Source organism: Lactuca serriola, chromosome 5 (assembly GCF_051521515.1).
Source record: "Lactuca serriola cultivar US96UC23 chromosome 5, Lser_US96UC23_V15, whole genome shotgun sequence".
Classification (NCBI taxonomy): domain Eukaryota; kingdom Viridiplantae; phylum Streptophyta; class Magnoliopsida; order Asterales; family Asteraceae; genus Lactuca; species Lactuca serriola.
In genome coordinates, this window is record NC_136412.1 from 139,174,133 (window position 1) to 139,192,918 (window position 18,786).

The following is an 18,786-nucleotide window of genomic DNA, read 5'->3' on the forward strand; positions in this document are numbered from 1 at the left end:
ACAGGTGGCGGCAATGGAGCGCTTTCCGACAAGGGTGTGGGTGTGCGTTGAAGGTCTCCGACAAGGCTATTGTCACATCCCAAAACCATGAACAGCGGAAATGTTCTGGGGTGGAGGACGTCATGTACAGTATCACAACAATGAATAATAGTAAAACAAGCAACAATATCATCCATTGCATTAATAATATAATTTCATACATGTGTGTTCTGTCAAGTTATTTAGACACCAAAAATATACATATCAAAATAAAAGACGAGTCTTGAACGAACTCCATCTTCTCAAAACCTGGCACCTGTACCTGTCTATTGGTGACCTGAGAATACAAGTTATTTTGAAAGCGAGTATCAGCTTAAAGCGGGTGAGATCATAAGTATAATGTCTGTGTTTGTATGAAAGCATTTGTAAGATGTTTTGTACAATGTTTTGTAAAATATTTGAACTCTTCTAGAAAACCCTATGTTTCCTACTAATGGTAGCCTTCTACCAAGGCATCTAGTGTCTGTGTGTATGTCTCTTGTAAGAGTTTGTACTTTCCCAAATCCGACTATTATTAACCAAAAATATAGTTTTTACATTACCGTGCATCGTGTGAATATTCACGAAGTGAATGTAATGGGAAATATCATAGTACCGTAGTATTTGTAATAAGTGACTACTGTTGTACTAACTACCTTAAAAACAAAAGGTGTTTAAAGTAACATGTGATCGACCTGTATCCTGCTACTGACTCTAGTAAAACGACGATGTAAGACGTCGTAAGAAATGACATTTGGCACCCGTAGACTTGCAAGTCCCACTGTAGCGAGCAGCAAGGTGTAGGATAGTCAATCCAGTATAGATCTATACGCAAACTCATACGCTCCCCAACTAAGGAGATTCGGGATACAAAAACGGTCATGGCAGGTAGTGTCGTGCCCCGTTTAACAGTTCACATAACTGCATAAATGTACATGAAATGAATGTGCTACTGTAAAGTGTACTCTTTCTCTGTCTAGCATGTATGTACGTAATGTTTTGCGTGTGCTAGTTGTAATGTGTGTTTCTCTCTCTATCTAGCATGTATAGTAATGTACTATGTGTACTACTCGTATTGACTCATGAATGAACTGACTCGTTGTATGTTTCATTATTCTAGTAATAGTATTTGTATCTTCCTGTGCTACCCCTATGGTAGCTTACTAGTAATGTATGATAATGATTGTAAGACCTTGCTACCCAAAGGTATAGACTGATGGAAAGGACTTTTATGTCTATATATTTATACATAATATATAACTGATATTTAGACGACCTTCGGACAGATAACCGATGCGATACAGCCACATCCCAACGAGGAAAAGGAGATAAAGTGAGCAGGCCTTCCTAAGCCCGTTAAACATTACTTATATAACTACACATACATAGCCATGCATTTGATAATAAGTATAAAAGAGTTTAAGTAAAAGTATTTGATAAATAAAAGAGTTTGAAGCAAAACAGTTTGATAAACAGTTTGAACAGTAAGCAAACTACTGGTTTGGTAGTTATTAATCACATGTGCTTGATGTAATAACTATAAGTATTCAACTTGTATTCCCCCCCCCCCCCCCCATAAAAGCATTTAAAAACATTTAAACCATTGATTAAGGGGTATGAACTCACCTGTAGTGAGTGGTACTATGAACTGAAGATGTAGGATTGCTAGGTGTCAAGTGAAGTCTTGAACGCACTCTATGATCCTAGTTAACATATAATATCACATATATGTATCCAATTAGTCTTTATACAACTAATAACCAAAGTCAAGACACCCTAGGACATGCTAAACACCTTATACAAGTGTTAAAAGTCCCAAGGATTGCATCTAAGTGTGGTAGGGAAAGGCTAGTGTGCTTGGGGTTCAAAGAAAACTCCATTATGGAGTTCATGGTTTTGAGGTCACAAACAAAAGAGTTTACGGTCGTAAACCCTTGAGTTTACGGCCGTAAGCTCACACACTTTTGACCATTTGTCGTTTGAAGTCTTTAAAAATCCCTAGAAGCTTTTCTACTTGAAGGTTTAGTCCTTTGAAGTGATTAGGGCACCATTTCCCTCCTTTCAGGAGTTCACGGCCCTTAGACCAATTTCCTTTGTGTTTGCGGCCGTAATCTCCTATGATTTATGGTATTTTGGGGCTTTCAAGTCCTTTGATCAACTAGGAAAGGATTTATACATTTATCTAAGGCTAGAGAAGGACTTAGGCACACTTTGGTACCCTTACTTGGTGTTTACGGCCCAAGAACATTCTTGGACCGTGAACACCTTGCTCTTGGTGTTCTAGGGACGATTTATTGATGTAAAGATGTATAACAAGCTCTATGATACCCTAAGATAGAAGTACTTACAATATAGAAGCTTGAAATGAGCTAAAAGTCCAAGAACACCAGTGTGTGTTCTTGGTGTAAATGGAAGAATCAACCTTTTGGAATGATTTCACGGTTAGAAGTGTGTTAAAACACTAGATTAAGCCATATAATCACTTAAGAAAACTAGAATCACTTACTAGTTTGAAGATCTTGAAAATATTTCGGATGATACTAGAGAGAGAAATGGGTTTGGATCTTGAGATTTTGGAAAAAGTGTAAATAATGACAAATTGTCATATATATATACTCCCAGATTTTAGGGTTTTTGGCTGTAAATATTTTATTCAGGTAGTAAACTCTAATTTCTTAGAGTTTTGGAATAACAGTGTTGCACAATAACCCTAGTGCATCCTCTCTCCTGATATCTTTTAAAGTGTAAATCCTGAAATACTCGAACTTATTCTAAAAAGTCTGAAAATTAACAGTAACTATTCTGACTTCTATTGATTTGATATGTTTGTACATAATAGAAATTTCGGGTTGTCACAGCTGTCGAGGAAAGGTGAGGGTGAGCGTATTTGGGTGGAGATACAAGAAATAATCAAAATACTTCTTTTTAGTTTTGTATTATTTTCGCTTCATGTAATTAGATTGTTGATTTATTTAAGTTACTTTATCAACTTCTATAATTTTTGGCAATGTGTTCTAAAAATATCCTGTAAACATGCATAATGTGGCGAAACAGTATTTATTTGGATCTCTTTTAAAGTATTCTTACTGTATTATTTTTATGTAATATCTAATAAAAATATGTTAAGTGTTAATTTCTTTTGTTTTTGTTTATTAGTGTTCTAAATATTCAACTTTGTCTTTATTAAGATATTATAAATTGATTCAAATGGAAATATTACTTAATACTATAATTTTGTTAAGAATATAAAAAAATATTTTAATGGAATAAGTTTCTAATAAGAACAAGTTTTTATGAAATAGATATTGTTTTATTTAACCAGTCATATTTACTCAAACCCAACACTATTTTATCATCTAAATTTGAATTCAAACACCCACATCCACTGATCCACACACGTTTCATAATTCATATGTTGTATGATTATAATATCTTTTCTTTGTTTTTCATTCTTTTAGACAAAGTAATATATTTAATCTCTTTTAATTTGAAAGACACTTTAATAATATAATTTTTAATAATAATCAGCATTTAAATAAAATAATGTACAACTCATGAATTGAAACAATGGTTCAACTTTTAATATTTTCGACTCTTTTTTAAAAGTTTAAGGCAGCAAGGAACCAACTTCATTTCTGAAAATGTTATTACGTTTTATTATTATTGATTAGAAAAAATCAAATACATATAGATATGGTTCGTAAATGGATAAATATTATGCAATTAACTCACGTATTATAAAACTTTTTGTATTTAATTTTTAAACAGGAATATGCAGGAAAAACTTCTTTTTTTTTTTCTTTAATAATGAGGTTTTGGGAATATGACTTATTAAGGTAATTAACTTTTCGGTATGTTTACATCTGAGGTTTTGGAAGTGTTCACATATGACATTATGACCTGCTATAACATGTTAAATCCTAGATGTGAACACTTTCAACAAGTTTGTTACCTAGATGTGTACAAAAAAAATAGTTATCAAATATGAACAAAAATAAAAGTAAAAATTAAATTACACGAATGCTCCCTGTGGTATGGGGGAATTTATGTTTTTAGTTCCTAACTTATTAACTTGGATGTTTCCTACTGTTTATTTTTGTTACGCGTTTGGTCCATGTCTTACGTAAAAAGACTATTGTGCCCTTATTAATTTATTTTTGAATTAATTTTCTTATTTATGTATTTATTTTTTACATATTTAAAAAAATTAATAGACCATACATATTTGTATCTCATCAGATGATCCCTACTGTTTATTTTTTAATTAATTTAATTTTTTAACTCGGATGGTCTCTACTGTTTAATTTTGTTACGAACATGGTCTTTGTCTTACCAAAAAAGACTATTATGCCCTTATTAATTTTTTTTAATTAATGTTATTGTTTATGTACTTATGCTTTATATATTTAAAAAAAATTAGTAGACCCCACATATTTGTATCTCCTCACCATCTCATCTTTCATCATTCTCAGCTTTTATTTATTTTCCATCTTTAGTGATATCGACGTCTTCATCATCACTTCTTTTTTCGGTCATTCAACTCCGTCGAATCAACACCACAACCCACTAAAAATAAAGAGGCAGTAGGTTATGGTGTTGGTTCGCCAGAGTTGAAGTAGCAAAAAAAATAAGGATGGTGAAGACGTCGATGTTACTAAAGATGGAAAAGAAATAGAAGATGGAGAGGATGAGAGAGATGAGATGGTGACCAGTAAGACCCAAATAAAATTTCTCAAATGTGGTTTCAGATTTACAGTGAGGAGATACATATATATGGGGTATATTAATTTTTTTTATAAAAAATAAATACATAAATAAGAAAATTAATTAAAAAAATTAATAAGGGGAAAAATAGTATTTTTAGGTAAGACAGAAACCAAATGCGTAACAAAAATAAACAGTAGGGATCATCCGAGTTAAAAAAATAAATTAATTAAAAAATAAACAGTAGGGATCATCCGAGAATATACAAATATGTGTGGTCTATTATTTTTTTTAAATATGTAAAAAATAAATACATAAATAAGAAAATTAATTAAAAAATAAATTAATAAGGGCACAATAGTCTTTTTAGGTAAGACAGGGACCAAACGCGTAACAAAAATAAACAGTAGGGATCAACTAAGTTAAAAAAATAAGTTAGCGACCAAAAACACAAATTCCACCAAACCACAGGGACCATTCGTGTAATTTAATTTTTACTTTTCGTTTTATTCATATTTGGATAACTATTTTTTTTGTACACGTCTAAATAACAAATTTGTTTAAAGTGTTCACATCTAAGATTTAACCTGCTATAACAGGTTATAATGGTTATATGTGAGCACTTCCAACAAGTTTGTTACCTAGATATGTACAAAAAAAATAAATAAATAAATAAAGATAGTTACGAAGATGTGAATATATCGAAAAATTAATTACCTTAATAAGTCATATTCCTAGAGGTTTTTGTAATTTAGCTCTCATGTTTTCCAAAAAAAAAAAAAATGTTAATTTTTAAGACGTACATATAATTACGTTTCACCAAAGGTTAATTACTTATCATTATTAAAATACAAAAAGTAGCTAAATATTTTATTTGTTATAAATGTTTTTAACAGTTTTCAAGGTGACGTTTCAATCTCCAAAAAGAAGTGATGTTGGTTGAATCGTCTCAACTTAATGTTTTATGATATAAGTTTTGTCATGATTTTATTAGATTCAAGTGATTTGCATTAAAATTAATAGTTAATTAAATTATTTCAAACGGATTATTGGTTTATCTAAAATAAAAATAGGTTACTTTAAAAGAACTCGTCTAAAGTTTTTTTTTTTTTTTTTTGGGAGGGGGTGGGTTAAATAGATAACGCTTAGGCAGGGGGTGCGTTAAACCGGTAAAAGGTTTAATGAATGGTTTAGAATATATATGGGTCCTTATCATTACCTTATTTTCTCCTATTTTTCCTAGGTTTTCTTGCTTCCCTGTATATATTTATTCCTTGAACGCTTTTGGATTAAATTAAGAAAATTAATGAAATACCAATTATCTTGGCTGCTCTCTGTTATCAAACCCAATATGGTATCAGAGCAGTTTTCATCGATCATATTCTAAACTCAGCAACCCAAATCTCGATCAGTTCTATCCGCATCATGACAGGAGAAAAAGGCAGCGCCAGTGGAAACAAGGATGAAGATGGTCCCAACGTGAACTCACCCTATTACGTTCATGCCTCGGACTACCCAAAACAACTACACATAAACGATCTTCTCAACGATCACAACTACACAGATTGGTCTCAAGAGATGATGAATTTCTTGCTCGCCAAAAACAAGGTAGGATTTGTTGATGGCACGATCAAAAAACCCGACAAAGAAACACCTAACTATATGCCTTGGATGCGTTGTGATGCCATGGTAAAAGGGTGGCTCACAACAGCCATGGAAAAGGAGATAAGAAGCAGCGTGAAGTATGCTGGAACGGCTTATGAAATCTGGTCCGGTCTACAGGAAAGATTTGGAAAAGAAAGTGCTCCTAGAGCCTATGAGTTAAAACTTGCCCTAACCACAACACAACAATCTGCAACCTCTGTTTCAGCCTACTACACTAAACTCCGCAGCCTTTGGGATGAAGTTGGTTCTGTAATGCCCACGCCCCAATGCATCTGCAATAAGTGCAATTGTGACATCGGGAAACGACTAAGCGAAGCAAAGGAGAAGGAGAGGCTCTACGAATTCCTCATGGGACTAAACAGCGACTTCACAGTAATCAGAACACATATCTTGGCTACCAAACCAATTCCTACTTTGAGCAATGCTTATCATATGGTAGCCGAGGATGAGAGACAAAGAACCATTTTCTCAGACAGGAAACCAGCGAGTGAAGCCATCGCCTTCAAGGCCTCCTTCCAGAACCGAAAAGAAAACAATGGAAGACGAGATGTTGTGAAATGAGACAAAAGCAGTTCAAGAGATGGGAAACGCAGTGACATGGTGCAAAACTGCATTGTTTATGGGAGAGACAGACACAACAAAGAAGGATGCTTCAAGGTGATTGGGTATCCTGAATGGTGGCCAGGCAACCAAGTGAAACGTGATGGAAACAAAGCCGCCTATGCAGAGAACGATTCAAGTCCTATCCCGGGACTTTCAAAGGAGCAATACGAGTTGTTCCTAAAGACTTTCAAACAAGATAATGACAACCAAAGGAGTGAGAAACCACGTGTTGCGAATCTCGCAGGTAAACAGGAAGATCATGACGAGTGGGTGGTGGACTCAGGAGCCACAGAACACATAACTTACAATCCGAATTGTCTTTATAACAGAACTGAAGCCAAGTTTGAAGCACATGTTACTGTCGCTAATGGTATCAAGGTTCCTGTCAAAGGAAAAGGTGAATGTACCCTCACAGGGGGTACTAAGATCAAAGACGTGCTTTATGTCCCAGATTTTAATTGTAATTTGTTATCTGTTGGACAATTATCTAACGATTTACAATGTGTTGTCTCATTCTGCCCTGATTTTTGTGTCATGCAGAACCTTTCCACGAGAGTCTTGATTGGTGCGGGTAAACGCGAGAAGGGTCTTTATCGGATGGGCATGGTCAGAAGTGAGAGAAAGGCTATGGCTGTTACACATGATACATGGCACAGAAGATTAGGACATGCTTCCGCTCCAAAACTTAACAAGATTAGTTTTCTTAAAAATATTATTTTAAATGATGTGTGTGATTCCTGTTCAAGGGCTAAATATACCAAGTCTTCTTTTTCAAGTAGTGTTACTAAAACCAAGGATTGTTTTGATTTAATGCATTGTGATATTTAAGGTGCTTATCGTACACCTTCCTCCACTGGGGCACGATATTTTTTGACCATTGTAGATGATTATAGTAGATCTGTTTGGTTGTTTCTTTTAAAGTTTAAGCATGAAGCAAGTAGTCATTTAAAGTCATTTCACAAAATGATTCAAACGCAATTTGACAAAGATATTAAAAGAATTAGGTGTGACAATGGGGGAGAATTTACATCGAACGAAATGTTGTCTTTCTACCAAGAAAACGACATTTTACTTGAGACCACTTGCATCCATACGCCTCAACAGAACGGAGTTGTTAAAAGAAAGCATCGACACCTTCTCGAGATGGCTAGGGCCTTAAGATTTGAGGCAAAACTCCCTAAGCAGTTCTGGGGAGAATGTGTCTTGACCGCAACTCATATCATTAACCGGTTACCATCCAAGGTAATCAATGATAAATCTCCTTTCGAGCTACTTCGCAAAGAAAATTCGGACTATGACTTCATGAGAGTTTTTGGATGTCTTGTTTACTACCGGAACACTAACCACGGTGGAGACAAGTTCGAAACAAGAGGTAGGCCGGGAGTTTTCTTGGGTTACCCACCCGGGACAAAGGGTTACAAAATTTACGATCTAGAGTACAAGAAAGTTATTGTATCTAGAGACACCAAATTTTGTGAAGACATCTTCCCTTTTAAGGAGGTTAGTCCTAATCCCCTACATGAGGATTTATTTGAACAGATTGAAGATCCCATTGGAATTAAAAATATCGAAGCAAACTGTGAGAAAAATGAAGAAATAAATGATGGTTCTATTGAAATGAATAGATCACCACAGGAATATAGTCAAACAAATGAAGTGCAAGAAGACTTGGATCATGACTCAAATATTCAAACACCTCATTTCGAAAACAATAGGGAAACCGTTTTTGCGCAGGAACATGCTAAAAGAACCAAAACACAGATGGCTCATCTCAAAGACTTTCATGTTGACCTGCCTTCATCGATAGACCACTTGAGGCCCGTTTCCAATCAAGACCCCTCCACGGTACATCCTATTTCTAACTTTGTCTCATATGATAATTTTTCTAATTCTCACAAAAGCTTCTTAGCGGCCATCGAATCCAACGATGAACCAAAGAACTTTAATCAAGCCATGCATGATGAAAAATGGAGAGATGCTATGAAAAAGGAGATCCAGGCCCTTGAAGAAAATGGAACTTGGACTCTTGAAAATTTGCCTAAAGGAAAGCGTGCCATAGACTCAAAATGGGTGTACAAGGTTAAATACAAACCCAATGGTGAAGTTGAACGATACAAGGGTCGTCTTGTAGCAAAGGGATTTACACAACAAGAAGGGGTTGATTATCATGACACATTTGCTCCAGTGGTAAAGTTGGTCACGGTTAGGACCCTTTTAGCCGTAGCTACCAAGAAAATCTGGCTCATTAACCAACTTGACGTTAATAATGCCTTCCTACATGGAGATCTTAATGAGGAAGTCTATATGAAGATTCCACAAGGTTTCGCTAAAGAAAACGAAACAAGAGTTGTAGATTAAGAAAGTCTCGTAATGGGCTCAAACAGGCATCCCGCAACTAGTACCAAAAATTCACTACCTCCCTCATTGATCTCGGTTTTAAACAGTGCAAGGTCGATTACTCCCTCTTCATTTACAAACAAAACAACAATCTCGTTGCAGCTTTGATATATGTAGATGATGTCATAATTGTTGGAAATGAAAAAGAGAAGATTGATTCTGTAAAGGCTGATTTGGATAGACGATTCAACATAAAAGATTTAGGGACTCTCAGCTACTTTCTTGGTATAGAGGTAATACGGACTTCAAAGGGAATGTTTTTTTAGTCAAAGAAAGTATACTTTGGATATTCTTGAAGATTGCCGTTTTCAAGGGTGTCGCCCTAGGTCATTCCTTATCGATCCTAACTTAAAGCTCGATAAAGGAGAGAAAGAACCAAAGGTTGATAGCAGTCAATATCGAAGAATGGTTGGCCGACTTCTCTATTTACAAGCTACTCGTCCGGACATCACATATGCTGTGAATGTCTTAAGTCAATTTGTTGCAGATCCTAGACAAAACCACCTTGATGCAGCTCATCATGTCTTACGGTATCTTAAAGCCACTCCTGGACAAGGGATTCTTCTTCCTCATGGTGGAGGCTATAATCTCACAGCATACAGCGATTCTGATTGGCTTGGCTGCCCATTTTCTAAACGATCTAGGACCGGTTATGTCCTTCTCTTAGGGGGAGCTCCTATTTTGTGGAAAACAAAAAAACAGTCTGTCGTTTCGCGCTCATCTGCCAAGGCGGAATATCGCTCAATGGCATCCACCGTCAGTGAACTCTTATGGATGCGTTGGCTTCTAAGAGAACTTGATGTTACCATTGGCAGACCAACTCCTTTGTTTTGTGATAACTAGGCCACTAGACACATCACCAACAACCCGGTTTTCCACGAAAGGACCAAACATGTAGAGATGGATTGCTACTTCGTTCGTGAAAGACTTGAAAGTGAGGAAGTGAGTGTTCTTCCCATCTCTTCGAAAATGAAGATAGCTGATTTATTTACAAAAGGACTGAGAGCTCCTCAACTTAATCTTCTTATTGTCAAGCTGAAGGTTCTTAACATCCACGCTCCAGCTTGAGAGGGAGTATTGAAGATCGTTTATTGACCATATATTGACCATATATGGGTCCTTATATTTACCTTATTTTCTCCTATTTTTCCTAGGTTTTCTTGCTTCCCTGTATATATTTATTCCTTGAACGCTTTTGGATTAAATTAAGAAAATTAATGAAATACCAATTATCTTGGCTGCTCTCTGTTATCAAACTCAATAAGAATGGCTATTAAATTATTTATGGCATACATTGTTTTTCGTATGAGGAGTTAACGGTAGTTTAAGGTTTAAAAACACAATGGTTTAAAATTTAGAAAAATCATTTGACATTGACTTTCTTTATTGGCATAAATACTCTATAAATCAGCATCATGTATATACTTCTTATATGGTTAGTTGGTTATGATCATCATCACAAACATTTCAATCAATTCAAATTAAGAAAACAAAATAATGTATGTTCGATACAATGATAATATTGTTTTCCTGTAAGATCGTAATTCCTAACACATATGTACCTTTGAAGTTTAAAGCATTACTAATTGTCATTCTATTTCGACATGATTTTGTGTTTTTTTGAAATATAAAGTGATTTGTCAAATTCAACTCTATACAAATATTATTTTGAATGGTAATGATCTTTGTCAATGCATTGTGTCTTTTTTAAGCATATTTCTTTTTATTTTTATCTCGAATTAGCATGCTGAAATAAATGAATAGTCGTTAGAAACTAATAATTGAAAGAAACTATTTGTGGCCGCAACATCACGCGGGTACCCCAGTAGTATACACACACACACACACACACACACACATATATATATATATATATATATATCTTCTAGTAGATGTCTAGTAAGAAAAACGGTCTATCTTAAAATCTATTTGATATATCTCATATTGAGAATATGAATTTATAGTAAAAAATATCCTTGTTGATCTGATCATAGCTACTTGTAAAAAAGGTTTGATCATAGTTAATATCATGAGTATGATAAGGATCATATTCAATGATATAAGTATAAGAAAATCCTTATGAAAAGTCTTGCTTTAAATGTGTATTGTTCTCAAAGTAATGTATTCTATATAGAAGAATCACGTACTCCTTATAGCATTACTATAGAGAGAAAGTTCAATCACGACCATACTTGATTATCATACATGGATTACATCTCTTGTTCATGAATCTAAGTAATTTATTAGATTCGATATCTGTCATAGTATGTTGGTATTTGATGGATTTTCTAGAAACCATCAATAAAAGATCATCAATGAGCGATTCCACATTTCTCAAGTCAACGATGATTTCTACCACTAAAGTGAACAATTTGTGTTTGTGAATAGCTATTATTTAAGTTTAAAAATCCATTTTAAAACTAGTTACAACTTTAACTACATCAAGTTATGGTTCTTAAGTTGCTTCAAGTTTCATGTACCTCTTACTCGCTTTGTCATTGGAAGCTTGCTTTCTAGTAACACATCTATCAGAGGAATAAGAAAACTTATTTTTGGTGAGTTTTCATATAATAATATAAGCCACATTCAAAGTAATATACAAATATGTATCTAGTAGATTTTGGGTTTAGAAGCTTTAGTCCAACATAAGCTTCAAACCCATAAAACATTTGAGTAATTAAGATAGGGATGGAGCCTTTCCATACAAAATCTTATAAAGAAAATGTTATATCTAGTAGTTAGTTGGTGTTTGTACTCAGGTACAATTGATAGTGTTCTCGTTTATCCCAATGAAATAAAAGGAGCACATTTCTACCGATTATAAAGTAAATCATAACAAGTAAGATTTAATTCATCCTTTATTATCATTATAAAGTAAATCATAACAAGTAAGATTTAATTCATCCTTTATTATCATTAATGCCTTAGATACTTCTTACTAGTTTGTATTTCAACTTTATATTTGAAACCTTAAAAAAAGATTTCACAATTATGTTTTAACGTGTAAAATATAATTTATAACTACTATAATTGTTAATAAAGTTGATTTTGTATCTTGTGATAAATCTTAGACATTCATTAGAAAGGAAGTCATACACCGTAGTGTATAGTTCCTTAATAATCATTTTCTCTACTACTTAGTGAAAATATTATTAAGAATCTTTTATATATAAATAAGATTTACATATGTCAAATAAACTACATTATTTTCCTTCAAGAATCCCTTTTTTGGGATTGGAATATGTGCATTCCATTTATATAATAAAGATAACAATGTCAAATATGATTTTGATTTAAAACAAATTTAAGTCAAAAGTATTTTGCATATAGAACTTCTTATTAATAAAACATTGATATTTACTCTGTAATTCTTATTAAGATATCTAGTCTCATAAAAAGAATTTTAAACATTTACGAATATAAAGGTGATCGTTATGAAAAACGATTTAAGTAAATAGTCAATCATTCATAAATTAACTATGATATATATATATATATATATATATATATATATATATAGAGAGAGAGAGAGAGAGAGAGAGAGAAAATAAATTAAAACATACGTTGCTAAAAAACAAACATTTTTTTATATTAAAACTATATTATGTTCCTAGCATAATTTATAAACTAAACTCCCAAAGTGTAGTTCCAACTTGATTATGCTTAGCTGGTTACTCTTCTGTAAATATCTATAAGCCATTTACCAATATTAGATTAAGATTTAAGTAGCACAAACCTAAGTGTTATATGAAAAGTACGAGTTGTATTTAGTAGATACCTTAAGTAATTGTCTCTCCTAGAATTTTTTTCTAGATAAGAGGAGAAAATCCTCTTCCATTGTCCAGTTTCTCTAGAAAATAAACAATATCCATCTATGTGGGCCTTATTGGATTTCCTGGGCTTAATAGTGTTCAGTCCATGAAATATGTACCTCCTAAATAACACAAGGTGACTCTTTTTGGCCTTGTACTTTTCCTAGTTTGATGTTAGAAATATCTTTAGCATCACAATGATGCCTTTACTAGGTATCATATTTAGTTTTATTGCTCAAAGCAAATAGTTTAGGACTAGACCTTTAAGCGTATACAATTTCATATCTCTCATGAGATTGTCTCTTAAGACATGAACCTATTCATTGAAGTTATATCTAGTGAATGTTATTGTTTCATTAAATCATTAAGGAAAATGAAAACTCATGGTAATAAGAATGGATTATTGACCTACAAAATTTTAAAAAAATTCATTTAATATTTTCAATATTTGAGCTCTTTAATAATTAATACCCCTTTAGTTTCTAAAAACATGATTATTAAAGTCCAGGATCCAATTTGCAAAACCAATAAATGGTTAGGTGACCTTTATCCCATTTATTTGAATCCAATTCGGTAAATATCGATTATCAATTATATCTTACTATATAATTCCTAGATTTATTGGATCACTAATAACGAATTTAATTAGACATGTGTGATTCCATCTATGCCTCAAAACTCTCTTCTTATGGTGACCTTTATAGAAATTGTGAATACACCCTGGCCATCAAAAGACAACACCAGTCGTTAGGTATCCTTTATCCCACTAATGCATACAAGAGATGTATGGGTGCTCTTCAAAATGGATTGCATAGACTTGAGGTTTGTAAGGGGTGTTTTATATGTTTTATAATCCTAGTTTTAAAAACATATGATATCATGGTTATTACATGAATATACCAAGCGATAGTACCAATTTTCAAAAGAAAACGACTTTTAAAGGTTCTATATAAAAGGTTAGGTCTTATATAATTTTAATGCGATTCAATTTTAATAATCGGTATAAAGCTTGAGTTTGAGCGCATTTGAACCTTTTATATCTTTAATAAAACTTCCATTTATTACTTGTATATTTGGAGTTTGTATAAGTTACAAAAATCACTATTTAAAAACTTATAAATGAGTTTTAAAATTTGCCAATTTTAACATTTTTAACTTTTGTCCACATTATAAATTTTGAAAACCAAACTCCATGTGATGTTTATTTTGTCCAAAATTATTTTAGCATGTGAAAAACTAATTTATCAACCACACAAAATAATTGCATAAAATAAACAACACAAACATGAATGAAAATATATGTGCATAAACATAACCAACTATTGATATTTTTGTGAACCAACACAAAAGATGCCAAGTCCATTCTTACAGGGACATTTAAAGGACCAAAAGTCTTCTTGTAATGTTGTTGTAGAAGCTCCCACTTTCAGAAAGTGTTGTATAAAGTGTCGCAAATGCTCAACAACCCTTTGAGAAATCCGCCATCAGCAGCAACGACAGAGTTTAGCGACAGTTTGCAAACTATCACTAAAAATCCTACACACCATTTAGTTGCGAAAATTGTAGTTTTTTCTTCAAAAATGGTTCCGCCTTCATCTCTTATTACATTTTTGTACAAATAAATTATTTCAAAAAACTAATATATTACTTACAAAAAAACAATCTATTTAATTTATTACATACCATATGATTAAATAAATTATTACAGACATTTTATAACAAAAACAACAAACACAACAAACAATGGTCATTGGCTAGTTTATATGCATGATACATATCAACATACACATGAAACAACCTTTGTTTTTCTAAGATAACTTTAAATGATAAAATATGCATGAAAGCTTTTGTCACAAACATAATAATTAAGAAGTTGTCAAAGAAAATATGTATGAACTTGTTTTTACACAAAACCAAGTTATCCATATTCTCCAAAAACAAAGATTCCATAAAACAAAAAATCTAACCAAACTTACAACCTGGCTCTGATACCAATTGTTGGGTTTTTATTGAAAATTAGTTTCAAAAACATAAGATTTAGGGAATAGAAGACTTATAAATTTTGAATAATATAAAACAAGTTTACACCCACCAAGAATCATCTTGCAAGTTGTAGAAATACTTAAATACCAACCAAAGAAGAGATGAAGAAATCACAACCTTTGTAGCTTTTTAGGTCCTCTTGGGAGGCTTGGAAGTTGATGAAAAATGATGAATTTTAGAGACACCAACAATGAATCAACTTAATGTAGAATTCTAGTTCTTTTGTTTATAACTCTTAAGACACTTAAGCTTTATGTTCTTATCAAAATAAGAACATAAAGAGAGCATCAAGAAGCAAGTATTCTCTGAGAAAGGATGAACGAAAGCGAGAGAGCACCCACTTTATGCACGTTATGGTTTTCTTCAAGCTAAGAGAGCCAAGAAATGAAAGCCCCATAAAACCATTCATAAAGTTATTCTTTGGACCATAAGTCCTTAACACTTTAACAGCCCATGCACTTTAAGGACGATAGTCAATGACACGAGTATGATAAAATCCTTTTATAACAAGCTTTGCTAAATGTGTATAATATCCATGTATGTATTCTTTCTAAATGAATATATTACTCCTCCTATAATTGCTATAGAAAGGAAGGTTAATCGAGCCCATACTTGATTATTAGACATGGATTACATCTCAATGTTCATGACTCTAAGTCATTTATAACATATTTGTGGTTGATGAATTTGCCAGAAACCATCAAGAACTCATCAATGAGAGATTTCACATTTCTCAAGTCGTAAATGATTTCTACCAAAAATACGAACAGTTTGTGTTTTTGAATAGCTATTATCTAAGTTCAACAATTTATTGTTGAAATCAGTGCCAACAATTGCTACATCGAGCTATAGTTCTTGAGCTACTTCAAGTTCCATGTCCCTCCCACTTTCTTTGTCATTAGAAGCTTACTTTCTACTAATTATGACCTTACAAGAATAAGAGAACATATTCTTGGTGGGTTTATATAAAATAATCTAAATTCCATTTTAGAATATTCTACAAACATGTAATTTGTCTGCTTTTATATTCAAGATACAATTAATACTGATTAAGGTATAACCCTAAGAGAATAAAGAAAGATAATTTCTACCGACTAGATAATAACATTTATCCGGTAGGGTCTAATTCATCATTTATTTTCACTTAAAGCTTCAGATGGTTATACTAGATTGTATCTTGTGCTTAATCTTAGACACTTATTAGAAAGGAGGTCATACAACATAGTGTATAGTTTCTTAATAGTTATTTCCTCTACAGATTACTGAAAATATGATTGGGAATCTTTTATTTATAAATAGGATTCACATATGTCAAATAAACTATATTATTTATCTTCAAATATCCCTTTCTTGAAGTTGGAATATGTGTATTTCATTTATATAATAAAGATAACAATGTCATAGATAACTTTTATTCAAAACAGGTTTAAGTCCAAAGTGCTTCCATATAGAACTTAGTTTTATTTACTAAAATGTTGATGTTTACTTTATATTTCTATTAAGAGATCTAGTCTCATAAATAGATGTTAATCATTTCATAATATGAACATTATCGTTATGGAAAACGATCATTTAAATAAAATAGTTGACACACACACACACACACACACACACACACATATATATATATATATATATATATATATATATATATATATATATATATATAGACATGCTAAATTTAAAACATATATTGTTTTATATTACAAGTAGTTTATGCTCTAAACATAAATAATGAACTAAACTCCAAGAGTGTAGTTCCAACTTGGTTGTGCTCAGCTGGTTACTCTTTTGTATATATTTAGAAGCAAGTTACAAATATTAGACTAACATATAAGTACCAAGTACTCGAGTGTTAAATGAAAATTATGAGGTCTATCTAGTAGATACGTGAAGTATTCTCTTCCAGACTTTCTTTTCAGATAAGAGCAGCAGTTTCTCTTCCAATATCTAGTTTCTCCATAAAAGAAATAAGATCCATCTATGTGGGCTTTCTTGGACTTCTTGGGTTTAACGATGTTCAGTGCATAAAACATACGCTTCTTAGATTACAAAAGGTGACTCCCTTTAGCCTTGAATTATTCCATTATTTGAAGAAGTTTAAAATAAATATCATTGTATTTTTTGTAATATTGGTTAGCCTGTTATATCATCAGATATATCTAAATTACCTAAGACTTCCTCGATGTTAGGAATAACTATTGCTAGTATGATGTTAGAATCACCTTAAACATCAAAGCGATGCATTTAATAGGTACCATGTTTAGGTCTATTGCTCAAATCAAGTTGTTTAGGACTAGTACCTTTAAGTGTATACAATTTCACATCTCTCAAGAGATTTTCTCTCAAGGCATGATCATATTCATTGAAGTTGAATCTATTGAATGTTATTGTTTTATCAAGTAATTTAACAAAAATGACTATTTATGGTAACGAGAGTGGATTATTTATATATACAAAATTCTTTTAGTATTTTCCATATTTAATCTTTAATAATGAATGCCCTTTTAGTTTCCAAAAAACATTAATTATCTAAATCTAGGATCCAAATGGCAAAACAAATAAATGGTTAGGTATCATTTATCACATCCATTTGACTTAAACATGGTATATATTAATTATCAATTATATCTGACTATCTAATTCATAGAATTATGGGATCGCCAATAACAAATTTAATTAGACATCTTTGATCCCATATATGCCTTAGAACTCTCTTGCTTAGTTATCCTTTATCACAAAAGATTTCCAATCAAATCATTCAATTTAAAGAACTTGTGTAATCGACCTATAACTTGGCTATAGAAAACACAAAAATACCCCGACCATCAAAAGATAACACTAAGCGGTTATGTATCATTTATCCCACTAGTGCATACAAAAGATGTGTGAGCGTTCTTCAACAAGGATTGCATAGATTTTGAGGTTTGCAAGGGTTATTAGATGTTTTTATAATTCTAGTTTAAAAAACATATTATATCATAGTTATTTCATGCATCCAATAAACCATGGTATACTTTAAAAAAATCTTATTTTAGATAAATATCACATTTTAACAATGTTCTTTTATCAAACTTGTTTCATAAAATTAACACGATCAAATTTTAATATAGAGATATTATTAAATCCGACGTTTGAGCGATTTACAACATTTTTTAAACTTTTTAATAAAATTTCCTTTTATATAATAAGGTTTGGAGTTTTACAAGTTCACAAATCTCTATTTTTAAAATTATACAATTTTAATCCTAAAATTTTATCGGTTACTAGTTTTAAGGATAAAACATGTTTTATTTTAAAACTATTTTATCACCTTTGTGATGTTTATTTATCTTCAAATATTTATTTGCATTTGAAAATCTAATTTATCAACCAAAACATAATAATAACAACATATAATTAAACAATACAAACATGTTATAACACATGTGCATAAACCAACCAATTATTGACATTTTGTGAGACATCACAAAATGTCAAGTCCATTCTTAAAGATACATTTAAAGGGACCAAAACTCTTCGAAGGATGTTGTTGTAGAAGCTT

At 32.1% G+C, this 18,786-nt stretch overlaps 1 protein-coding gene across 1 annotated transcript; it reads left to right on the forward strand.

The window, feature by feature from the left end:
- Window positions 1-6,147: 6,147 nt before the first annotated feature.
- On the forward strand, window positions 6,148-6,948 carry LOC145049835 (uncharacterized). Its single transcript, XM_078998189.1, has one exon. The coding sequence runs from the start codon at window positions 6,148-6,150 to the stop codon at window positions 6,946-6,948; it is 801 nt and encodes a 266-aa protein (XP_078854315.1).
- Window positions 6,949-18,786: the final 11,838 nt, after the last annotated feature.

What these genes read in the sequence shown, in the direction of transcription:
- LOC145049835 (XM_078998189.1), top strand. Translation starts at nt 6,148, where the DNA reads ATGACAGGAGAAAAAGGCAGCGCCAGTGGAAACAAGGATGAAGATGGT.